The sequence below is a fragment of the Salvelinus namaycush genome, chromosome 20 (genome assembly GCF_016432855.1).
Source record: "Salvelinus namaycush isolate Seneca chromosome 20, SaNama_1.0, whole genome shotgun sequence".
Lineage (NCBI taxonomy): Eukaryota > Metazoa > Chordata > Actinopteri > Salmoniformes > Salmonidae > Salvelinus > Salvelinus namaycush.
The window spans coordinates 37,611,165-37,629,520 of NC_052326.1; the positions used below are offsets into that span (position 1 = coordinate 37,611,165).

The following is an 18,356-nucleotide window of genomic DNA, read 5'->3' on the forward strand; positions in this document are numbered from 1 at the left end:
GGGGAGGTTAGCATTTTTTGGGGGGGGGGGGGGGGGGGGTGATATTTATGCCTCTGTAACTTTCTCACTCATCATTATTCACAATTATTTCAGGATTATCCGTAATCATTGTATCGGGATTATCCGTAATCATGGTAGCAGTATTATTTCAAAAACAAAGTGCTGGACTACAGAGCCAAAACTACAATAAATGTGTCACTGTCCTAATACTTTTGGAGCTCGCTGTACATACTGCAGAGAGCAAATCAATTGTGTAACTTCTTTGACACAACAGTATTGATGTAGGACTTGATTGTCTGGAATGGAAAATACAGTAGTCTACCACATTTTTTGTATCCTCAAAACAGAAAGGATAGGCCTACATCCTATCCATGCATGTACTGTGCATGTTAATGTGTTCTGTTCAGTTGTTGAACATTGCTGCTTTGATTTTGAAACCATAATTTGAATACAAATGCATGCAAATGGTTCATTAGTGAGGGAGGAACAGAGCATGCCGCAACATCCATATTCAACCGGAATATGGATGGATAATAATCTCAAATGCATCATTACAGTTGATGGTTATATAGCTAGCGAATTTTTGCCAAATTAGCATAAACATAACATCAGTCAAAACAAGACATGGGATCAAGAACAAGATACAACTAGCTGAAAGAGCCACCTATGATTTCCTATATGGCAGCTTTTTGTCACTAGCTATCTGGCCTTCCAGAATCACAACACATGGACTATTGAATCGCATGCATAATTTTCGTGACGTTGTCAACTAACCCGTCTGTACAGCCAGGGGTGTAAAGTACTTAAAGTACTTAAGTAAAAATACTTTAAAGTACTACTTAAGTCGTTTTTTTGGTGTATCTTTACATTAATTCACTATATTTTTTCCAACTTTTACTTTTTCTTCACCACAACCCTAAAGAAAAGAATGTATGTTTTACTCCATACATTTTCCCTGACACTCAAAAGTACTCGTTACATTTTGAATGCTTAGCAGGACAGGAAAATGGTTCAATTCTCACACTTAACAATCCCTGGTCATCCCTACTGCCTCTGATCTGGCAGACTCACTGAACACAAATGCTTCATTTGTAAATGATGTCTGAGTGTTGGAGTGTGCCCCTGGCTATCTGTAGATAAAAAAACAAGAACATTGTGTCAGTTGGTTTGCTTAATATAAGCAATTTGAAATGATTTATACTTTTACTTTTACTTTTGAAACTTAAGTATATTTAAAACCAAATACTTTTAGACTTTTACACAAGTAGTATCTTACCGGGTGACTTTCACTTTTATTTGAGTCATTTTCTATTAAGGTATCTTTACTTTTACTCTAGTATGACAATTGGGTATTTTTTCCACAACTGTCTACAGCAACTTGAACAGTGTACCATTAAATATTTAGAAGCATGCTTATTTTCCCAAAGTGAAATCGCCCTGGTTCCTTTCACGCAGTCGAGTGAACAGTGCACGCTGTCGTTTCAGCACCAGTGCAGAGTGGACATCGCTCACTTGAGCCGCTGCCACGTCCCCACTCACTATTCACAAAAAGCGTGTGGACAGGACAGCACTCTCAGTCTGAGTGTTTTACCATCATCTTTCTATTCACTCCTTTGATTAGGCGATAAGCCTGTAGCATGGCTTGAGAAATGTTCTGACTATAGGTCACTGTGACTGCCTGGACTAACGGCTCTATTTTGAAATCTTGTCATTAACATTTTTCTTATTCTCAATCTCCTCTCTTTTTTTCCCTCCTTCTTCCCCCAGATTCAAGGATGAAAGAAAACAAGCACAAATGTAGACTGTAACTTCTCCCCGTCCGGATCTTGCCTGTTGGACAAATTGGAACTCGGTGGAACTCTCGTTAGTTCAAAATGGAGAAATCCTCAACGGGATTGAATAAGAATGGCTCGCGATCGACCGCATCGCTACCCCCGGAACCGGCGGACATAATCCACAGCAAGTCATGCTACCGCCGGGTAAGGCTCAACGTTGGGGGTCTTCCACATGAGGTCCTCTGGCGAACGTTGGATAGGTTACCACGCACCCGGTTAGGGAAACTACGAGACTGCAACACCCACGACTCACTCATGGAGGTATGTGACGACTACAACTTGGACGAGAACGAGTACTTTTTCGACCGGCACCCAGGGGCGTTCACGTCCATTTTGAACTTCTACCGGACCGGTAAGCTCCACATGATGGAGGAGATGTGCGCCCTGTCGTTTAGTCAGGAGCTGGACTACTGGGGCATAGATGAGATCTACCTGGAGTCCTGCTGCCAGGCCAGGTACCACCAGAAGAAAGAACAGATGAACGAGGAGCTCAAAAGAGAGCAAGACACCTTGAACGACAGAGAGGGAGAAGAGTTCGACAACACGTGTTGTGCTGAGAAACGAAAGAAACTCTGGGACCTTCTGGAAAAGCCCAGTTCGTCTGTCGCAGCCAAGGTAACCTTTCATTCTAAATATCATATGTGGACAGTATGCCTTTAACTTGTTCATCATGACTTATTTTTATTGATAAAAATGCTCCACGTTATAGCAGTGGAAGAGAGAGAGAGAGAGAGAGAGATACAGAGGGAGAGAGAGAGACAGAGAGAGAACTGATTAATTAAACATGTGTGACTATTGACTAAATCAATAAATTAATCAGAATTAAGAAAGTCAATCAGAAAACAGTCATAGCTTCTGTGCGGTCATGATGGGTTTATTTATATTAGGGCCTTATCGGGCCTGCTGAAATACAATCACTGTTCCTTTGCTGTGTTATATCAACGTAATCCCAACCATGAGCCCCAGTAGTGATGTGATCAGGTGTAAACTGGAACGGATGATCTCAGCCAGCACTGCTCATTACTTCTTCCTCTAAGGCCATGTCAGGAGGGCTCAGCTAGAGCTAGCTTTCTTCAATACTGCAGACATTCACGCTGCTCAGAGAGAGAGAGAAGGGGGAGAGAGAGAAGCGGAGAGGTACAGAGATGGAGAGGGAGAGACAGAGACATACAGTAGGTATAGGTATTGAGTACACACAGCAGGACACTGAATATTACCTGGAGAAGCGACCTGGGGGAACAGAGCAAAGAAGTGTGTCTCTCACTCCCATCTGGTTCGTAGCTGGACTGGAGGGATCAAACATAATGCTCCCTCCTGCTAATGACATTTAAAGGGTTAGTAGTACTCGCTGCCTTGTTTGCAGACCTGGGTTCAAATTATATTTGAAATCTTTTATATACTTAAGCTGTGCTTGATTAAATTTGCCTGGAACAATGGAATAGGCAGGAAAGTGCAATCGCCATCCCATTTGGCAAGTTCAAGCTAATTAAAAGTATTTGAAAGATTCTCCCTCCACCACCCATTCTCATGATGTGAAAAGGAGCACACACTTGTAAAGGGGTTACCATGAATTTGACAGTAGCTTACAGGCAGCTCGGTGGGAAATAAAATTCTGTATTTCATATTAGAGTACACCTAATGTACAGTAATATAAATGCAGTATCAAAGCAAGTACTGTGTAATGACACACAGTACAAAACCATACAATTGGCTGTATTATACGGTCAAAAATGTAATAAAAAAGTAAATACTACCATAATTGGAATGAATGAATGGATGAATGAAATCCATTGAGGGGGAGGGGTTAGTATTTCACAGTATTTTCCTGTAATTACAAGAGATTGTTGCAAGCAGGTTGGATGTTAGGTAAAGTGTTTACACATTACACTATGTTACAGTACATACAGTACAAGTCAAAAGTTTGGACACACCTACTCATTCCAAGGTTTTTCTTTATTTTTACTATTTTCTGCATTGTAGAATAATAGTGAAGACATCAAAACTATGAAATAACACATATGGAATAATGTAGTAACCAAAAAAGTGTTAAACAAATCAAAATATATGATATATTTGAGATTCTTCAAAGTAGCCACCTTTTGCCTTGATGACAGCTTTGCACACTCTTGGCATTCTCTCAACTAGATTCACCTGGAATGCTTTTCCAACAGTCTTGAAGGAATTCCCAAATATGCTGAGCACTTGTTGGCTGCTTTTCCTTCACTCTGCGGTCCAACTCGATGCAACATATATAGCCTTGTACAAGGCATGCCTCAAAATATGTTATTGAGCCAGAAACAACAATACCATACACCCACTAATGTTCAAACGTTTTTTTGCCCGCCAAAGGTATGGTACGGTACTGTATTCTGTGCGTTGGAATTACAGTACCATTCGAAATACAGCAATGTTTTGCTCCGCCCACATCATTTTCCCACAATGCTTTCGAATTTACAGTTTGCTGCAGTAAAACGTTTCAGAGTATTTTACTGTTGATAATACGCTAAATTAGCACACACTAATTTATTGTTCGACCTGTAGCTGTTCTTGCCTTGTCTCGGAAATAGAATTAGAGCAGGAGTCGATGTCAGCTTCTGAAGCTTTATAGGAAGTAGCTACGCTACTGTATATGTGAGAGCTGTCAGTACTTTACAAACAGGCTGTGGAGTAGATGAGATCAGTGAGTATAGTGTATCAGCGTAATGACTCGTTCACATAGGCATCAAGGAGATGCAACATGGATGTTTATCAGGTTAACTTGAGGTTATGTTGTAGTGCTACTGTAAGATTGTAAGTAGGTTGATCTTATAACGTTCTGTCTTAGTTATTCTGACATTGGCAATTGACCTCTCTTCAATCACATCTCTTCAATGAATAAGTCAATGGAGAAACTTCAGGCTGGTCAAATTCCCTACCTAATTAGACATGATTGATATCTTGTAAGCTATTGATATTAGAAGTATTGAAATCTCTATCGTGAGGGTTAGATTATTTTTACACCAGTACTTCCATTGAAGGCAGGCTGACTGTGTAGTTAACAACCCATTGACGTAATGTCTTGATGTAATGCCTGGCTGCAGCGCTTTCGGTCAGATAGCCGTTTGGCCATACTGTAAATGTATGTCACTCCTCGGAGTCTCTGGAGACTTGTAATGTGTGTGCCAGGAAAAACGGCAGCCTCTACACAATATGTGGGAGTGTTTATCAATTCCTAATTAGTTTAAAAGGACAAATTAAAACCACAAACCTACACTACTGAAAGCATTAATACAGCTGATGCATTTCTCCTACCAACCTTGTTTCAGTTTGCAAACTGTGTACACTGTGGGCATGTTGAGTTGAGTCTCACCAGCACCTTAATAAGCCCCAAGCCCTTCTGCTTGACTTCACCTGTGTCCCTGTGAACGTACCACTCTCCTTGGCTAATGGTGTGATCATTGAACACACACACATACGCACACACACACACAGTCTTGTACATCTAACCTTGTGGGGACACACAATTCAGTCCCATTCAAAATCATATTTCCCTAACCCCTAAACCTAACCCGTACTCTTACCCTAACCTTAACCCTAACCTTAACCGAAAAACCTAACCCTAAACCTAACCCTAGTTCCTAACCCTAACCTTAAAACTAACCTTAGCTCCTAACCCTAACCCCTTAATCTAATTCTAACCCTGACACTAATTCTAACCTTAACCCTAAACCCCATAGAAATAGCATTTGACCTTGTGGGGACTAACAAAATGTTCCCAGTTGGTCAAATTTTTGTTTGTTTACTATTCTTGTGGGGGCTTACAAGAATAGTTTAACACGTCCACACACACACACAATAACCCATCAACAGATGGTCACCTGGCAACAAGAATATTATTTTATTATCTTTATAAAAGGGGTAGTCACAGAACGTCAGTTTGTGTGTGTGTGCGTTTGTGTGCATGTGTGCGAGTTTGAGTGTGGGTGTACTGTATCCATGTTTGTGTGTGTGAGAGAGACAGAGAGAGACAGAGAGACAAAGAGACAGAGAGAGATTGAGAGAGAGCGTCACACATCATTCTGACTCTTGCATTACTTAGTTAGCCCATGCCAGTGGCTGCTGGCCAAGCACTAAGATGTGTAATTACATTTTTAATTGAGTTTTAAACATTAATGCAGAAGAGGTGCAGTGACCTTCAGTACTCTTCACTTACTGTAAGCACGTGTCCCCAGTCAGTACACAAGAGAGAAATGTAAAACATTGATGCTATTTATGTCTGTGCCTGACTTACCTTGTCCTTCCTTTAACATCTCTCCCTTCTTATTTTCTCTTCCTATCACTCTCTCTCTCTCTTTGACTCTCTCTCTTTCTCTGAGTCAATGATTTTGGCATGAAGTGAACATTTATTCGGTCTTGATAATATGAATAACCTTAGAGGGAATATGTACTATCTCTCTTTCTCTCTCTCTCTCTCTCTCTCTCTCTCTCTCTCTCTCTCTCTCTCTTTTCATATCTATCTATCTATCTATCTATCTATCTATCTATCTATCTATCTATCTATCTATCTATCTATCTCTCTATCTCTCTCTCTCTCTCTCTCTCTCTCTCTCTCTCTCTCTCTCTCTCTCTCTCTCTCTCTCTCTCTCTCTCTCTCGCTGCTTTCCATCTCTCTCTCTCTCTCTCTCTTTCCATCTCTCTCTCTCTCTCTCTCTTTCAATCTCTCTCTCTTTCCATCTCTCTCTCTCTCTCTCTCTCTCTCTTTCCGTCTCTCTCTCTCTCTCTCTTTCCATCTCTCTCTCTCTTTCCATCTCTCTCTCTCTCTCTCTTTCCATCTCTCTCTCTGTCTCTCTTTCCATCTCTCTCTCTCTGTCTCTCTCTCTCTCGCTCTCTCTCTCTCTCTCTCTCTCTTTCCATCTCTCTCTCTGTCTCTGTCTCTCGCTCTCTCTCTCTCTCTCGCTCTCTCTCAAGTCTGCCTCAGTCTCAAATCAGATTTGGGTCTATGGCCATACTACACAATGAGATTGTGCCTGACCGCAGGCGTATCATAGTGTCTGTTCCCAGCCTAGACCTGGCTTTTTTTTACATTCACTTCTATTAACCTAACAAACCTTACCATGGCCCGGCAATGTCAATAAACCATATCATTTAGTGGGATAGAGTAATGCATTCAGTGGAACAGAGCAATACATGTGATGGTTTGGTTCAAATTGCTGTAAGCCTTAGAGCCTTAGAGAGTTATGTTCCATGCTGTGACTACACAGATCTCTGGAGGACTGATATGTAGTCTGACTCATAGCTGTTATCTGATAATGACATGTAGTTATAGTTGGCTGTGTGTGCTGCTGAGATATGACTTGTCTGATTGGTCACTCCTTGTTACATTTAAGATAATGTGTGCCTCCATCCTAGGAGGGGGACGTAGAGCCCCTGACTGTTTCTGTCACTGACTGTCACTGACTGTCTCAATCCAAAACAGTACTGCCCTATCCCCAACTTGATTGTGTAAGTTTAAGGTATCATAATACGCTTTCTAAATACTCATGAACCTTATTGTTTACTTTTGGCTTTTTCTTGCTAACTGTAGGGCAATGATGAAATGAACTGTCTCTGAAAGCTACCCTCTGACACACTAAATTGGAACTGATGTTAAGTTGAGAAATGGAATTAAATACCTAGATGAGTTTGGCTCCAGGGACGTGTTGAGCAAACATAACAAGCAAACACAGAAGGAAAGAAAGTGCCACATTTGCTTTGTTTTGTCCCTGTCCAATTGAGCAGTGAGGAATTACAGAGCTGTCAACTGGCATTGTGCGGCAGACGTCCAGGCAACAAATTCAACAATTATGCCTTTCTCATGTCATACTTTAGATGGCAAATTAAAGCTGTTCGTCTTCATTCCCACTCATAAATCCGACGGACATCTGGCCTGACACCAAGCTGTGAGTCGGCTGTGTGTGTTTTGCTGTGTGTGTGTGTGTGTGTGTGTGTGTGTGTGTGTGTGTGTGTGTGTGTGTGTGTGTGTGTGTGTGTGTGTGTGTGTGTGTGTGTGTGTGTGTGTGTGTGTGTGTGTGTGTGTGTGTGTGTGTGTGTGTGTGTGTGAATTTATGGCTGCTGGACAGTGGCTGGAAAGGGAAGTATGAATAATCACTTATCACGGTGCTCCCAGCCTGATCTCCTGCCTCTCTGCCTTCCAAGGGGTTAGTGCAGTTCACAGATACAGGCCCCTAACATTTGTGCAGGGGGTAGATTGAGTGCCCAAGCGATTGCTGCTGCTTTCGTGGCAGACGGGCGTTCTTGGCGGTCTCTCCCCTCATGGCGTTTTTCCATCAACAGCAGAGCAAGTGGTCTGTAAGGGCGATGTCCCCTTGAATCAGGGTTAGAATCAGAGGCTTCATCCCAAATGGCAACCTACTCCTTATTTAGCACTATATAGTGAATAAGATGCCATGTGGGAGGAAGCCAGAGGCTGAGAGAGTGCATCCCAACTCCTGAAAGTCAATAGGGACTGGTCAGATCCAAAGACTTGAACCGTTCCTAAGACCTTATTTTAAAAGCCATATCACCTTTTTCCTTTAAGTAACTCTTAGGGTATCATGTACAGACCTTTTACCAAGTCTTATATTAGGGTATCATGTACAGACCTTTTACCAAGTCTTATATTAGGGTATCATGTAACGAGTACAGAGTATAGAGTTTATATTAACATCATAGATTCCTGTAAGCTATTGATTGCTTGGTGCTGCATCAAACCTGAATAATGTGTTGCACACAGTCTATTTGGCCTCGCCAACGTTCTTCTCATCTTTGTCCACTATAATATTAAAACTTGTCCCAGCGGACAGTCCCCTTGTCGGCTTAACTATAGTCTTTCTTCTTTAACTTTTGTTTTTATCACATTTTAAGGTAAGACTGGGTCGAATTAATGCAGACAATGCCAAATTAACAACAGTTTATAATCCAATAGTGGCAAGCAAAAGACAGGTCAAGGGCAGGCAGGGCTCAGTAATCCAGATAGGTGGGGCAAAGGTATAGGACGGAAGGCAAGCTCAGGGTCAGGGCAGGCAGAAAAAGTCAAAACCGGATTAACTAGAAAACAGGAACAATCGAGAGACAGGAACAGAGGTCAAAACGCTGGTAGGCTTGACTAAACAAAACAAACTGGCAGCAGACAAACAGAGAGCACAGGTATAAATACACAGGGGATAATGGGGAAGATGGGCGACACCTGGAGGAGGGTGGAGACGAGCACAAAGACAGGTGAAACAGATCAGGCTGTGACAGTTCTACCTAAATGAAAAATAACAACATCTTCGCAATCAATGTTAGTCTAGGCCAAGGCTCCTTTTACTCACACTCTCTCTCTCCTCAGCAGCAGATGCAAATGAGGTGAGCAGCTGGAACCAGTTTCAGCTGGACACAAGTTATACGGTTTTATGGAGTTGCAATTGGCTGACACGGATAAAAAGCTGGCGCAGTTCTCATCACACAAACAGTAAATTAACAGAGGACAGGACCAATCGGGTCCAGTCAGTAAATCAATTTGAATTGCACATACCCGATACCTGTGGCAATTATATCAGACCCAATCTTGATCCAAGACAAAAGTCAGAATTTAGGACCCAGACCCAGATCTCAGAATTTCGGATCTGTTGGACCCATGAAGACCTCTAAGAGAGAGTAGAGGGAGTAGAGAGTAGATGGAATAGAGCGTAGAGGGAGTAGGGATAAGAGAGTAGAGGGAGTAGAGAGTAGAGGAAGTAGAGGGAGTAGGGATACGGGAGTAGACAGTAGCAAGAGTAGAGGGAGTAGAGAGTAGGGGGAGTAGAGAGTAGAGGGAGTAGTGGGTAGAGGAAGTAGAGGGAGTAGGGATAAGGGAGTAGAGAGAGTAGAGAGTAGAGGGAGTAGAGGGAGTAGAGAGTGTAGAGGGAGTAGAGAGTGTAGAGGGAGTAGAGAGTAGGGAGAGTAGAGGGAGTAGAGAGAGTAGAGAGGAGTAGATGGAGTAGAGAGAGTAGGGAGTAGGGAGTAGAGAGGAGTAGAGAGAGTAGAGGGAGTAGAGGGAGTAGAGAGCAGAGGGAGTTGAGAGTAGAGGGAGTTGAGGGAGTTGAGGGTAGTGGGAGTAGAGAGTGTAGAGGGAGTAGAGAGTGTAGATGGAGTAGAGAGAGTAGAGGGAGTAGAGAGAGCAGAGGGAGTAGAGAGTGTAGAGGGAGTAGAGAGTGTAGAGGGAGTAGAGAGTGTAGAGGGAGTAGAGAGTGTAGAGGGAGTAGAGAGTGTAGAGGGAGTAGAGAGTATAGATGGAGTAGAGAGAGTAGAGGGAGTAGAGAGCGTAGAGGGCGTAGAGAGCGTAGAGAGCGTAGAGGGCGTAGAGGGCGTAGAGAGTGTAGAGGGAGTAGAGAGTGTAGAGGGAGTAGAGAGTGTAGAGGGAGTAGAGAGTGTAGAGGGAGTAGAGAGTGTAGAGGGAGTAGAGGGTGTAGAGGGAGTAGAGAGTGTAGAGGGAGTAGAGAGTGTAGAGGGAGTAGAGAGTGTAGATGGAGTAGAGAGAGTAGAGGGAGTAGAGAGTGTAGAGGGAGTAGAGAGAGTAGAGAGTGTAGAGGGAGTAGAGAGTGTAGAGGGAGTAGAGAGAGTAGAGAGGAGTAGAGAGAGTAGAGAGGAGTAGAGGGTGTAGAGAGTGTAGAGGGAGTAGAGAGTGTAGAGGGAGTAGAGAGTGTAGAGAGGGATTAGCGAGTAGAGGGATTAGAGAGCAGAGGGAGTTGAGAGTAGAGGGAGTTGAGGGAGTTGAGGGAGTTGAGAGAGTTAAGAGAGTAGAGGGAGTAGAGAGAGTAGAGAGTGTAGAGGGAGTAGAGAGTGTAGAGGGAGTAGAGAGTATAGAGGGAGTAGAGAGTATAGATGGAGTAGAGAGTGTAGAGGGCGTAGAGAGCGTAGAGGGCGTAGAGGGCGTAGAGAGTGTAGAGGGAGTAGAGAGTGTAGAGGGAGTAGAGAGTGTAGAGGGAGTAGAGAGTGTAGATGGAGTAGAGAGAGTAGAGGGAGTAGAGAGTGTAGAGGGAGTAGAGGGCGTAGAGAGTGTAGAGGGAGTAGAGAGTGTAGAGGGAGTAGAGGGAGTAGAGAGTAGAGGGAGTAGAGAGTGTAGAGGGAGTAGAGAGTGTAGAGGGAGTAGAGAGTGTAGAGGGAGTAGAGAGTGTAGAGGGAGTAGAGAGAGTAGAGAGAGTAGAGAGGAGTAGAGGGTGTAGAGAGGAGTAGAGGGTGTAGAGAGTGTAGAGGGAGTAGAGAGTGTATAGGGAGTAGAGAGTGTAGAGGGAGTAGAGAGTGTAGAGGGAGTAGAGGGAGTAGAGGGCGTAGAGGGCGTAGAGAGCGTAGAGGGCGTAGAGAGCGTAGAGAGCGTAGAGGGAGTAGAGGGAGTAGAGAGCGTAGAGAGCGTAGAGGGCGTAGAGGGCGTAGAGAGCGTAGAGGGAGTAGAGGGAGTAGAGAGCGTAGAGAGCGTAGAGGGAGTAGAGAGCGTAGAGGGAGTAGAGGGCGTAGAGGGCGTAGAGAGCGTAGAGGGAGTAGAGAGCGTAGAGGGAGTAGAGGGCGTAGAGGGCGTAGAGAGCGTAGAGGGCGTAGAGAGCGTAGAGGGCGTAGAGAGCGTAGAGGGCGTAGAGAGCGTAAAGGGAGTAGAGAGCGAAGAGGGAGTAGAGGGCGTAGAGAGCGTAGAGAGCGTAGAGGGAGTAGAGAGCGTAGAGGGAGTAGAGGGCGTAGAGGGCGTAGAGAGCGTAGAGGGCGTAGAGAGCGTAGAGGGCGTAGAGAGCGTAGAGGGCGTAGAGAGCGTAAAGGGAGTAGAGTGCGTAGAGGGAGTAGAGTGCGTAGAGGGAGTAGAGGGCGTAGAGCGCGTAGAGGGAGTAGAGGGAGTAGAGAGCGTAGAGGGAGTAGAGAGCGTAGAGGGAGTAGAGAGCGTAGAGGGAGTAGAGAGCGTAGAGAGCGTAGAGAGCGTAGAGAGAGTAGAGAGAGTAGAGAGAGTAGAGAGCGTAGAGAGCGTAGAGGGCGTAGAGGGCGTAGAGGGCGTAGAGAGCGTAGAGAGCGTAGAGGGCGTAGAGAGCGTAGAGGGAGTAGAGAGCGTAGAGTGAGTAGAGGGAGTAGAGAGCGTAGAGGGCGTAGAGGGAGTAGAGGGAGTAGAGAGCGTAGAGGGCGTAGAGAGCGTAGAGGGAGTAGAGGGAGTAGAGAGCGTAGAGGGCGTAGAGAGCGTAGAGGGAGTAGAGAGCGTAGAGTGAGTAGAGAGCGTAGAGGGCGTAGAGAGCGTAGAGGGCGTAGAGAGCGTAGAGAGCGTAGAGAGCGTAGATGGAGTAGAGAGCGTAGAGGGAGTAGAGTGTGTAGAGGGAGTAGAGGGAGTAGAGAGTGTAGAGGGAGTAGAGAGTGTAGAGGGAGTAGAGAGTGTAGAGGGAGTAGAGAGCGTAGAGGGAGTAGAGGGAGTAGAGGGCGTAGAGGGCGTAGAGAGCGTAGAGGGCGTAGAGAGCGTAGAGGGCGTAGAGAGCGTAGAGGGAGTAGAGAGCGTAAAGGGAGTAGAGTGCGTAGAGGGAGTAGAGTGCGTAGAGGGAGTAGAGGGTGTAGATGGAGTAGAGAGTGTAGAGGGAGTAGAGAGTGTAGAGGGAGTAGAGAGTGTAGAGAGGGATTATCGAGTAGAGGGATTAGAGAGGGTAGAGAGGGAGTAGAGAGGGTAGAGGGAGTAGCGAGTAGAGAGTAGAAAGAGTAGAGGGAGTAGAGGGAGTAGAGGGTGTAGAGGGTGTAGAGGGAGTAGAGGGTGTAGAGGGAGTAGAGAGTGTAGAGGGAGTAGAGAGTGTAGAGGGAGTAGAGAGTGTAGATGGAGTAGAGAGTGTAGAGGGAGTAGAGAGTGTAGATGGAGTAGAGAGAGTAGTGGGAGTAGAGAGAGTAGTGGGAGTAGAGAGTGTAGAGGGCTTAGAGAGCGTAGAGGGCGTAGAGGGCGTAGAGAGAGTAGAGAGCGTAGAGGACGTAGAGAGCGTAGAGGGAGTAGAGAGTATAGATGGAGTAGAGAGAGTAGAGGGAGTAGAGGGAGTAGAGAGTATAGAGGGAGTAGAGAGTATAGAGGGAGTAGAGAGTATAGAGGGAGTAGAGAGAGTAGAGGGCGTAGAGGGCGTAGAGAGAGTAGAGAGCGTAGAGAGCGTAGATGGAGTAGAGAGAATAGAGGGAGTAGAGGGAGTAGAGAGTGTAGAGGGAGTAGAGAGTATAGAGGGAGTAGAGAGTATAGATGGAGTAGAGAGAGTAGAGGGAGTAGAGAGAGTAGAGGGAGTAGAGAGTATAGAGGGAGTAGAGAGTGTAGAGGGAGTAGAGAGAGTAGAGAGTGTAGAGGGCGTAGAGGGCGTAGAGAGTGTAGAGGGCGTAGAGAGTGTAGAGGGAGTAGAGAGTGTAGATGGAGTAGAGAGAGTAGAGGGAGTAGAGAGTGTGAGGGAGTAGAGAGTGTAGATGGAGTAGAGAGCGTAGAGGGAATAGAGAGCGTAAAGGGAGTAGAGTGTGTAGAGGGAGTAGAGGGTGTAGATGAGTAGAGAGTGTAGAGGGAGTAGAGAGTGTAGAGGGAGTAGAGAGCGTAAAGGGAGTAGAGTGTGTAGAGGGAGTAGAGGGTGTAGATGAGTAGAGAGTGTAGAGGGAGTAGAGAGTGTAGAGGGAGTAGAGAGTGTAGAGGGAGTAGAGAGTGTAGAGGGAGTAGAGAGTGTAGAGGGAGTAGAGAGTGTAGAGAGAGTAGAGAGTGTAGAGAGCGTAGAGGGCGTAGAGGGCTTAGAGAGTGTAGAGGGAGTAGAGAGTGTAGAGAGGGATTATCGAGTAGAGGGATTAGAGAGGGTAGAGAGGGAGTAGAGAGGGTAGAGGGAGTAGCGAGTAGAGTGTAGAAAGAGTAGAGAAAGTAGAGAAAGTAGAGGGAGTAGAGGGAGTAGAGGGAGTAGAGGGTGTAGAGGGAGTAGAGGGTGTAGAGGGAGTAGAGAGTGTAGAGGGAGTAGAGAGTGTAGATGGAGTAGAGAGAGTAGATGGAGTAGAGAGAGTAGTGGGAGTAGAGAGTGTAGAGGGCGTAGAGAGCGTAGAGGGCGTAGAGAGCGTAGAGGGCGTAGAGAGAGTAGAGAGTGTAGAGGGCGTAGAGAGAGTAGAGGGCGTAGAGGGCGTAGAGAGAGTAGAGAGCGTAGATGGAGTAGAGAGAGTAGAGGGAGTAGAGGGAGTAGAGAGTATAGAGGGAGTAGAGAGTATAGATGGAGTAGAGAGAGTAGAGGGAGTAGAGAGTGTAGAGGGCGTAGAGAGAGTAGAGAGCGTAGAGAGCGTAGATGGAGTAGAGAGAATAGAGTGAGTAGAGGGAGTAGAGAGTGTAGAGGGAGTAGAGAGTATAGATGGAGTAGAGAGTATAGATGGAGTAGAGAGAGTAGAGGGAGGAGAGAGTGTAGAGGGAGTAGAGGGAGTAGAGAGTAGAGGGAGTAGAGAGGAGTAGAGGGAGTAGAGAGTGTAGAGGGCGTAGAGAGCGTAGAGGGCGTAGAGGGCTTAGAGAGTGTAGAGGGAGTAGAGAGTGTAGAGGGAGTAGAGAGTGTAGATGGAGTAGAGAGAGTAGAGGGAGTAGAGAGTGTGAGGGAGTAGAGAGTGTAGATGGAGTAGAGAGAGTAGAGGGAGTAGAGGGAGTAGAGAGTGTAGAGGGAGTAGAGAGTGTAGAGGGAGTAGAGGGAGTAGAGAGTGTAGAGGGAGTAGAGAGTGTAGAGGGAGTAGAGAGTGTAGAGGGAGTAGAGAGTGTAGAGGGAGTAGAGAGTGTAGAGGGAGTAGAGGGAGTAGAGGGAGTAGAGGGAGTAGAGGGAGTAGAGAGTAGAGGGAGTAGAGAGGAGTAGAGGGAGTAGAGAGTGTAGAGGGAGTAGAGAGTGTAGAGGGAGTAGAGAGTAGAGGGATTAGAGAGGGTAGAGAGGGAGTAGAGAGAGTAGATGGAGTAGATGGAGTAGAGGGAGTAGAGAGAGTACAGAGTAGAGAGAGTACGGAGTAGAGGGAGTAGAGGGAGTAGAGGGAGTAGAGAGAGTAGAGAGAGTAGAGAGAGAATAGAGAGAGTAGAGAGAGTAGAGAGAGTAGGGAGTAGAGAGAGTAGGGAGTAGAAGGAGTGGAGAAGGTGGAGAGAGTAGAGGGAGTAGAGGGAGTAGAGGGAGTAGGGGGAGTAGAGGGAGTAGAGAGAGTGGAGAGAGTAGAGGGTAGAGGGAGTAGAGAGAATAGAGAGAGTAGAGGGTAGAGGGAGTAGAGAGATTAGAGATAGTAGAGGGAGTAGAGGGAGTAGAGAGAGTAGAGGGAGTAGAGGGTAGAGGGAGTAGAGGGTAGAGGGAGTAGAGGGTAGAGGGAGTAGAGGAGAAGAGAGTATAGTGAGTAGAGAGAGTAGAGGGACCAGCGTGTAGAAGGTGTAGAGAGAGTATTGAGTATAGAAAGTAGAGGGAGTAGAGGGAGTAGAGGGAGTAGACAGAGTAGGGATTAGAGAGAGTAGAGAGAGTAGAGAGAGTAGAGGGAGTAGAGAGTAGAGAGTAGAGAGTGGGGTAAGGAGGAGGTGGTGACTATGGACTTATTAGCCACATCCTGTCCATTATTCATAGTGGATCTGTCGTGTTGTGCAGTGAGCGATGAGCAACCAGGCATCACCATTAGCACAACTGCCTGAGAGAGAACATGGAGCCCAGCCTGGATAAGAGAGAGAGAGAGAGACTGAGAAAGACTGAGCTGCACTTCCTGCCAAATGTACAGGAAGACCACATTACAAGTACATATTTCCCACATACTCCCAACAAATTTGAAAACAAATCAAACATTGATAAACTCCCATATCTGTTAGGCGAAATACCTCAATGTTTAATCCCAGCAACAATATTTGTGGCCCGTAGCCATGAGAAGAGGGCAACCAGTGGAGCACAAACAACATTGTAAATACCACCAATATGTATATTTTTTATTTATCTTCCCCTACTTTTCTTACTATAACTATTTGTACTAAATCACTGTACATGGCTGATAATATACTGTAGTATAACACTTTAAATGTCTATCATTTTGAAACGTGAGATGTTTACTGTTAATTTCTAATAGTGTTTTTGTTGATGTTGTTTTGTGTCTTGCCACTTTAGTTTATTGTTTATTTCACTTGCTTTGGCAATATAAACACATCAAATCAAATTTTATTTGTCATATGCGCCAAATACGACAGCTGTAGACCTTATAGTGAAATGCTTACTTACCAGTAGGGATGCACCGATATGACATTTTTGGCCGATACCGATATCCAATATTTCCCTTGCCAAAATAAAAACAATACCGATAACGATACAAAAAAAATTGCGGCCTTTTAAGCATTCTGGTACAGTTAAATAGTTGAAACAAACGCGCACACACACTGACCAAAAAGTTATTTTGGTGACATTTACGTATGTAAATTTTACCAGTAAAATTTTACCAGTAAAACATAATCAAAACCTATTTCTTTCACTTACTTGCTGTGCTGTTTCGTTGATCATTTGTTCAGTCTCAACCAGGTCTTCATCATACATGTCAAGCAGTGAAGTTTCAGCTCTGTCTGTCCGTGGCCTCTCTTCCTCGGTGCGTACTGTCACTGTGTCCGTTTCCGTCTTGTCCAGCTGTGTCTGTACCATTTCACGTAAACCCTGTTTCTTGTCTGCATCGAAGTAGCGGTTCTTGTACCTAGCATGGAGCATGGTGGCGACACAGTAGAGGCTCAGAGAGAACTCTAGTAGAGTACTTTTCCAAGTTAACCCGACGGTCTGTGTTGGCATTTTTGTTGAGCAGGTGTTTCAATGCAATGACAGGGTATCACGTCTGCTGCAGACACAATTGAGCTTATTTCTAGAGTCAGCTGCTTGAATGGAGCTAGGAGTGTTCATGTCTCCAAGTTTCAAACATGTTCTCGAATGCCATTGAAATGGCAGTATGAGAGCCAGTACATTCTTGAGCATGCAATACGGCTTTCCTCAGTACGAAATCCTCTTCGACCCACTGTGTTGTCAGACTCATAATGCTCATGGGGCTGACATCGCTGGTCCAAATGTCAGTCATGAAGCTAATAGGAGTGACGCTCATGGATTTGAGTTTCAACAATGCTGTGTAACTCCGGTAGGGCAACATCCGAAAAGAACATGAAATGTTCTTACTCTTTCAAATGGCTGCTCGACTTGTTGATTGCTAGCTCCACACAGCAGACATTGTGGGCTAGGTTTGGAATGCTGTGTTGCACGTGTATCGCTGTATTTTTCGTGGCGTCATTATGTTACCTACCAACGTTATATAGGTATGCTTTGACATGGGTTTTGCACAACGGCGTTAAACTAGACATTGAGCCAATGCCGATGTTGCATTTTTAGCTAATTTTGGCTGATTCCGATATGCTTACCGATATATTGTGCATCCCTACTTACAAGCCCTTAACCAACAATGCAGTTCAAGAAATAGAGTCAATGTAGATAGTCCGGGTGGCCATTTGATTAGTTGTTCATCAGTCTTATAGCTTGAGGGTAGAAGCTCTTAAGGAGCCTTTTGGTTCTAGACTTGGCGCTCCGGTACCGCTTGCCGTGCGGTAGCAGAGAGAACAGTCTATAACTTGGGTGACTGGAGTCTTTGATAATTTTTTGGGCCTTCCTCTGACACCGCCTAGTATATAAGTCCTGGATGTCAGGAACCAAGTGATGTACTGGGCCGTACTCACTACCCTCTACAGCGCCTTGCGATCAGATGCCGAGCAGTTGCCATTCCAGGCGGTGATGCAATCAGTCAGGATGCTCTCGATGGCGCAGCTGTAGAACTTTTTGAGGATCTGGGGACCCATGCCAAATCTTTTTAGTCTCCTGAGGGGGAAAAGGTGTTGTTGTGCCCTCTTCACAACTGTCTTGGTGTATTTGGACCATGATAGTTTGTTGGTGATGTGGACTCCAAGGTACTTGAAACTCTCGACCCGCTCCACTTCAGTCCCGTAGATGTTAATAGGAGCCTGTTCGGCCCCGGCCACTAGGAGTGCCGCTTCTGGATGAGCATTTTTTTGTTTGCTTATGGCCTTATACGGCTCATTGAGTGCGGTCTTAGTGCCAGCCTCAGTTTGTGGTGGTAAATAGACAGCTACGAATACATGTCTGAGTCCATACAGCCAATGGGATTTTCAGTGCGCCGACAGGAACAAACATCTCTCGGGTAAGAAGAAGGGCGTGGGTGTATGTTTCATGATTAACGACTCATGGTGTAATGGTAACAACATACAATAACTCAAGTCCTTTTGTTCACCTGACCTAGAATTCCTCACATCAAATGCTGACCTTATTATCTCCCAAGAGAACTCTCCTTGGTTATTGTCACAGCCGTGTATATCCCCCCCGCAAGCGGATACCAAGACGGCCTTAAAGGAACTTCACTTGACTTTATGCAAACTGGAAACCATGTTTCCTGAGGCTGCATTTATTGTAGCTGGGGATTTTAATCTGAGAACAAGGCTACCTACAGTAAATTCTGTCAGCGTATCGATTGCAGTACATGAGCGAATAACACACTCGACCACTGCTGCATACAAGGCCC

The 18,356-nt window shown here is 45.2% G+C and overlaps 1 protein-coding gene across 1 annotated transcript; it reads left to right on the top strand.

The window, feature by feature from the left end:
* Positions 1-1,874: 1,874 nt before the first annotated feature.
* Positions 1,875-7,271, top strand: LOC120064797 (potassium voltage-gated channel subfamily B member 1-like). The gene is made up of 2 exons (XM_039015397.1): positions 1,875-2,450; positions 7,224-7,271. The coding sequence occupies exons 1-2, from the start codon at positions 1,875-1,877 to the stop codon at positions 7,269-7,271; spliced, it is 624 nt and encodes a 207-aa protein (XP_038871325.1).
* The last annotated feature ends 11,085 nt before the right edge of the window (positions 7,272-18,356 follow it).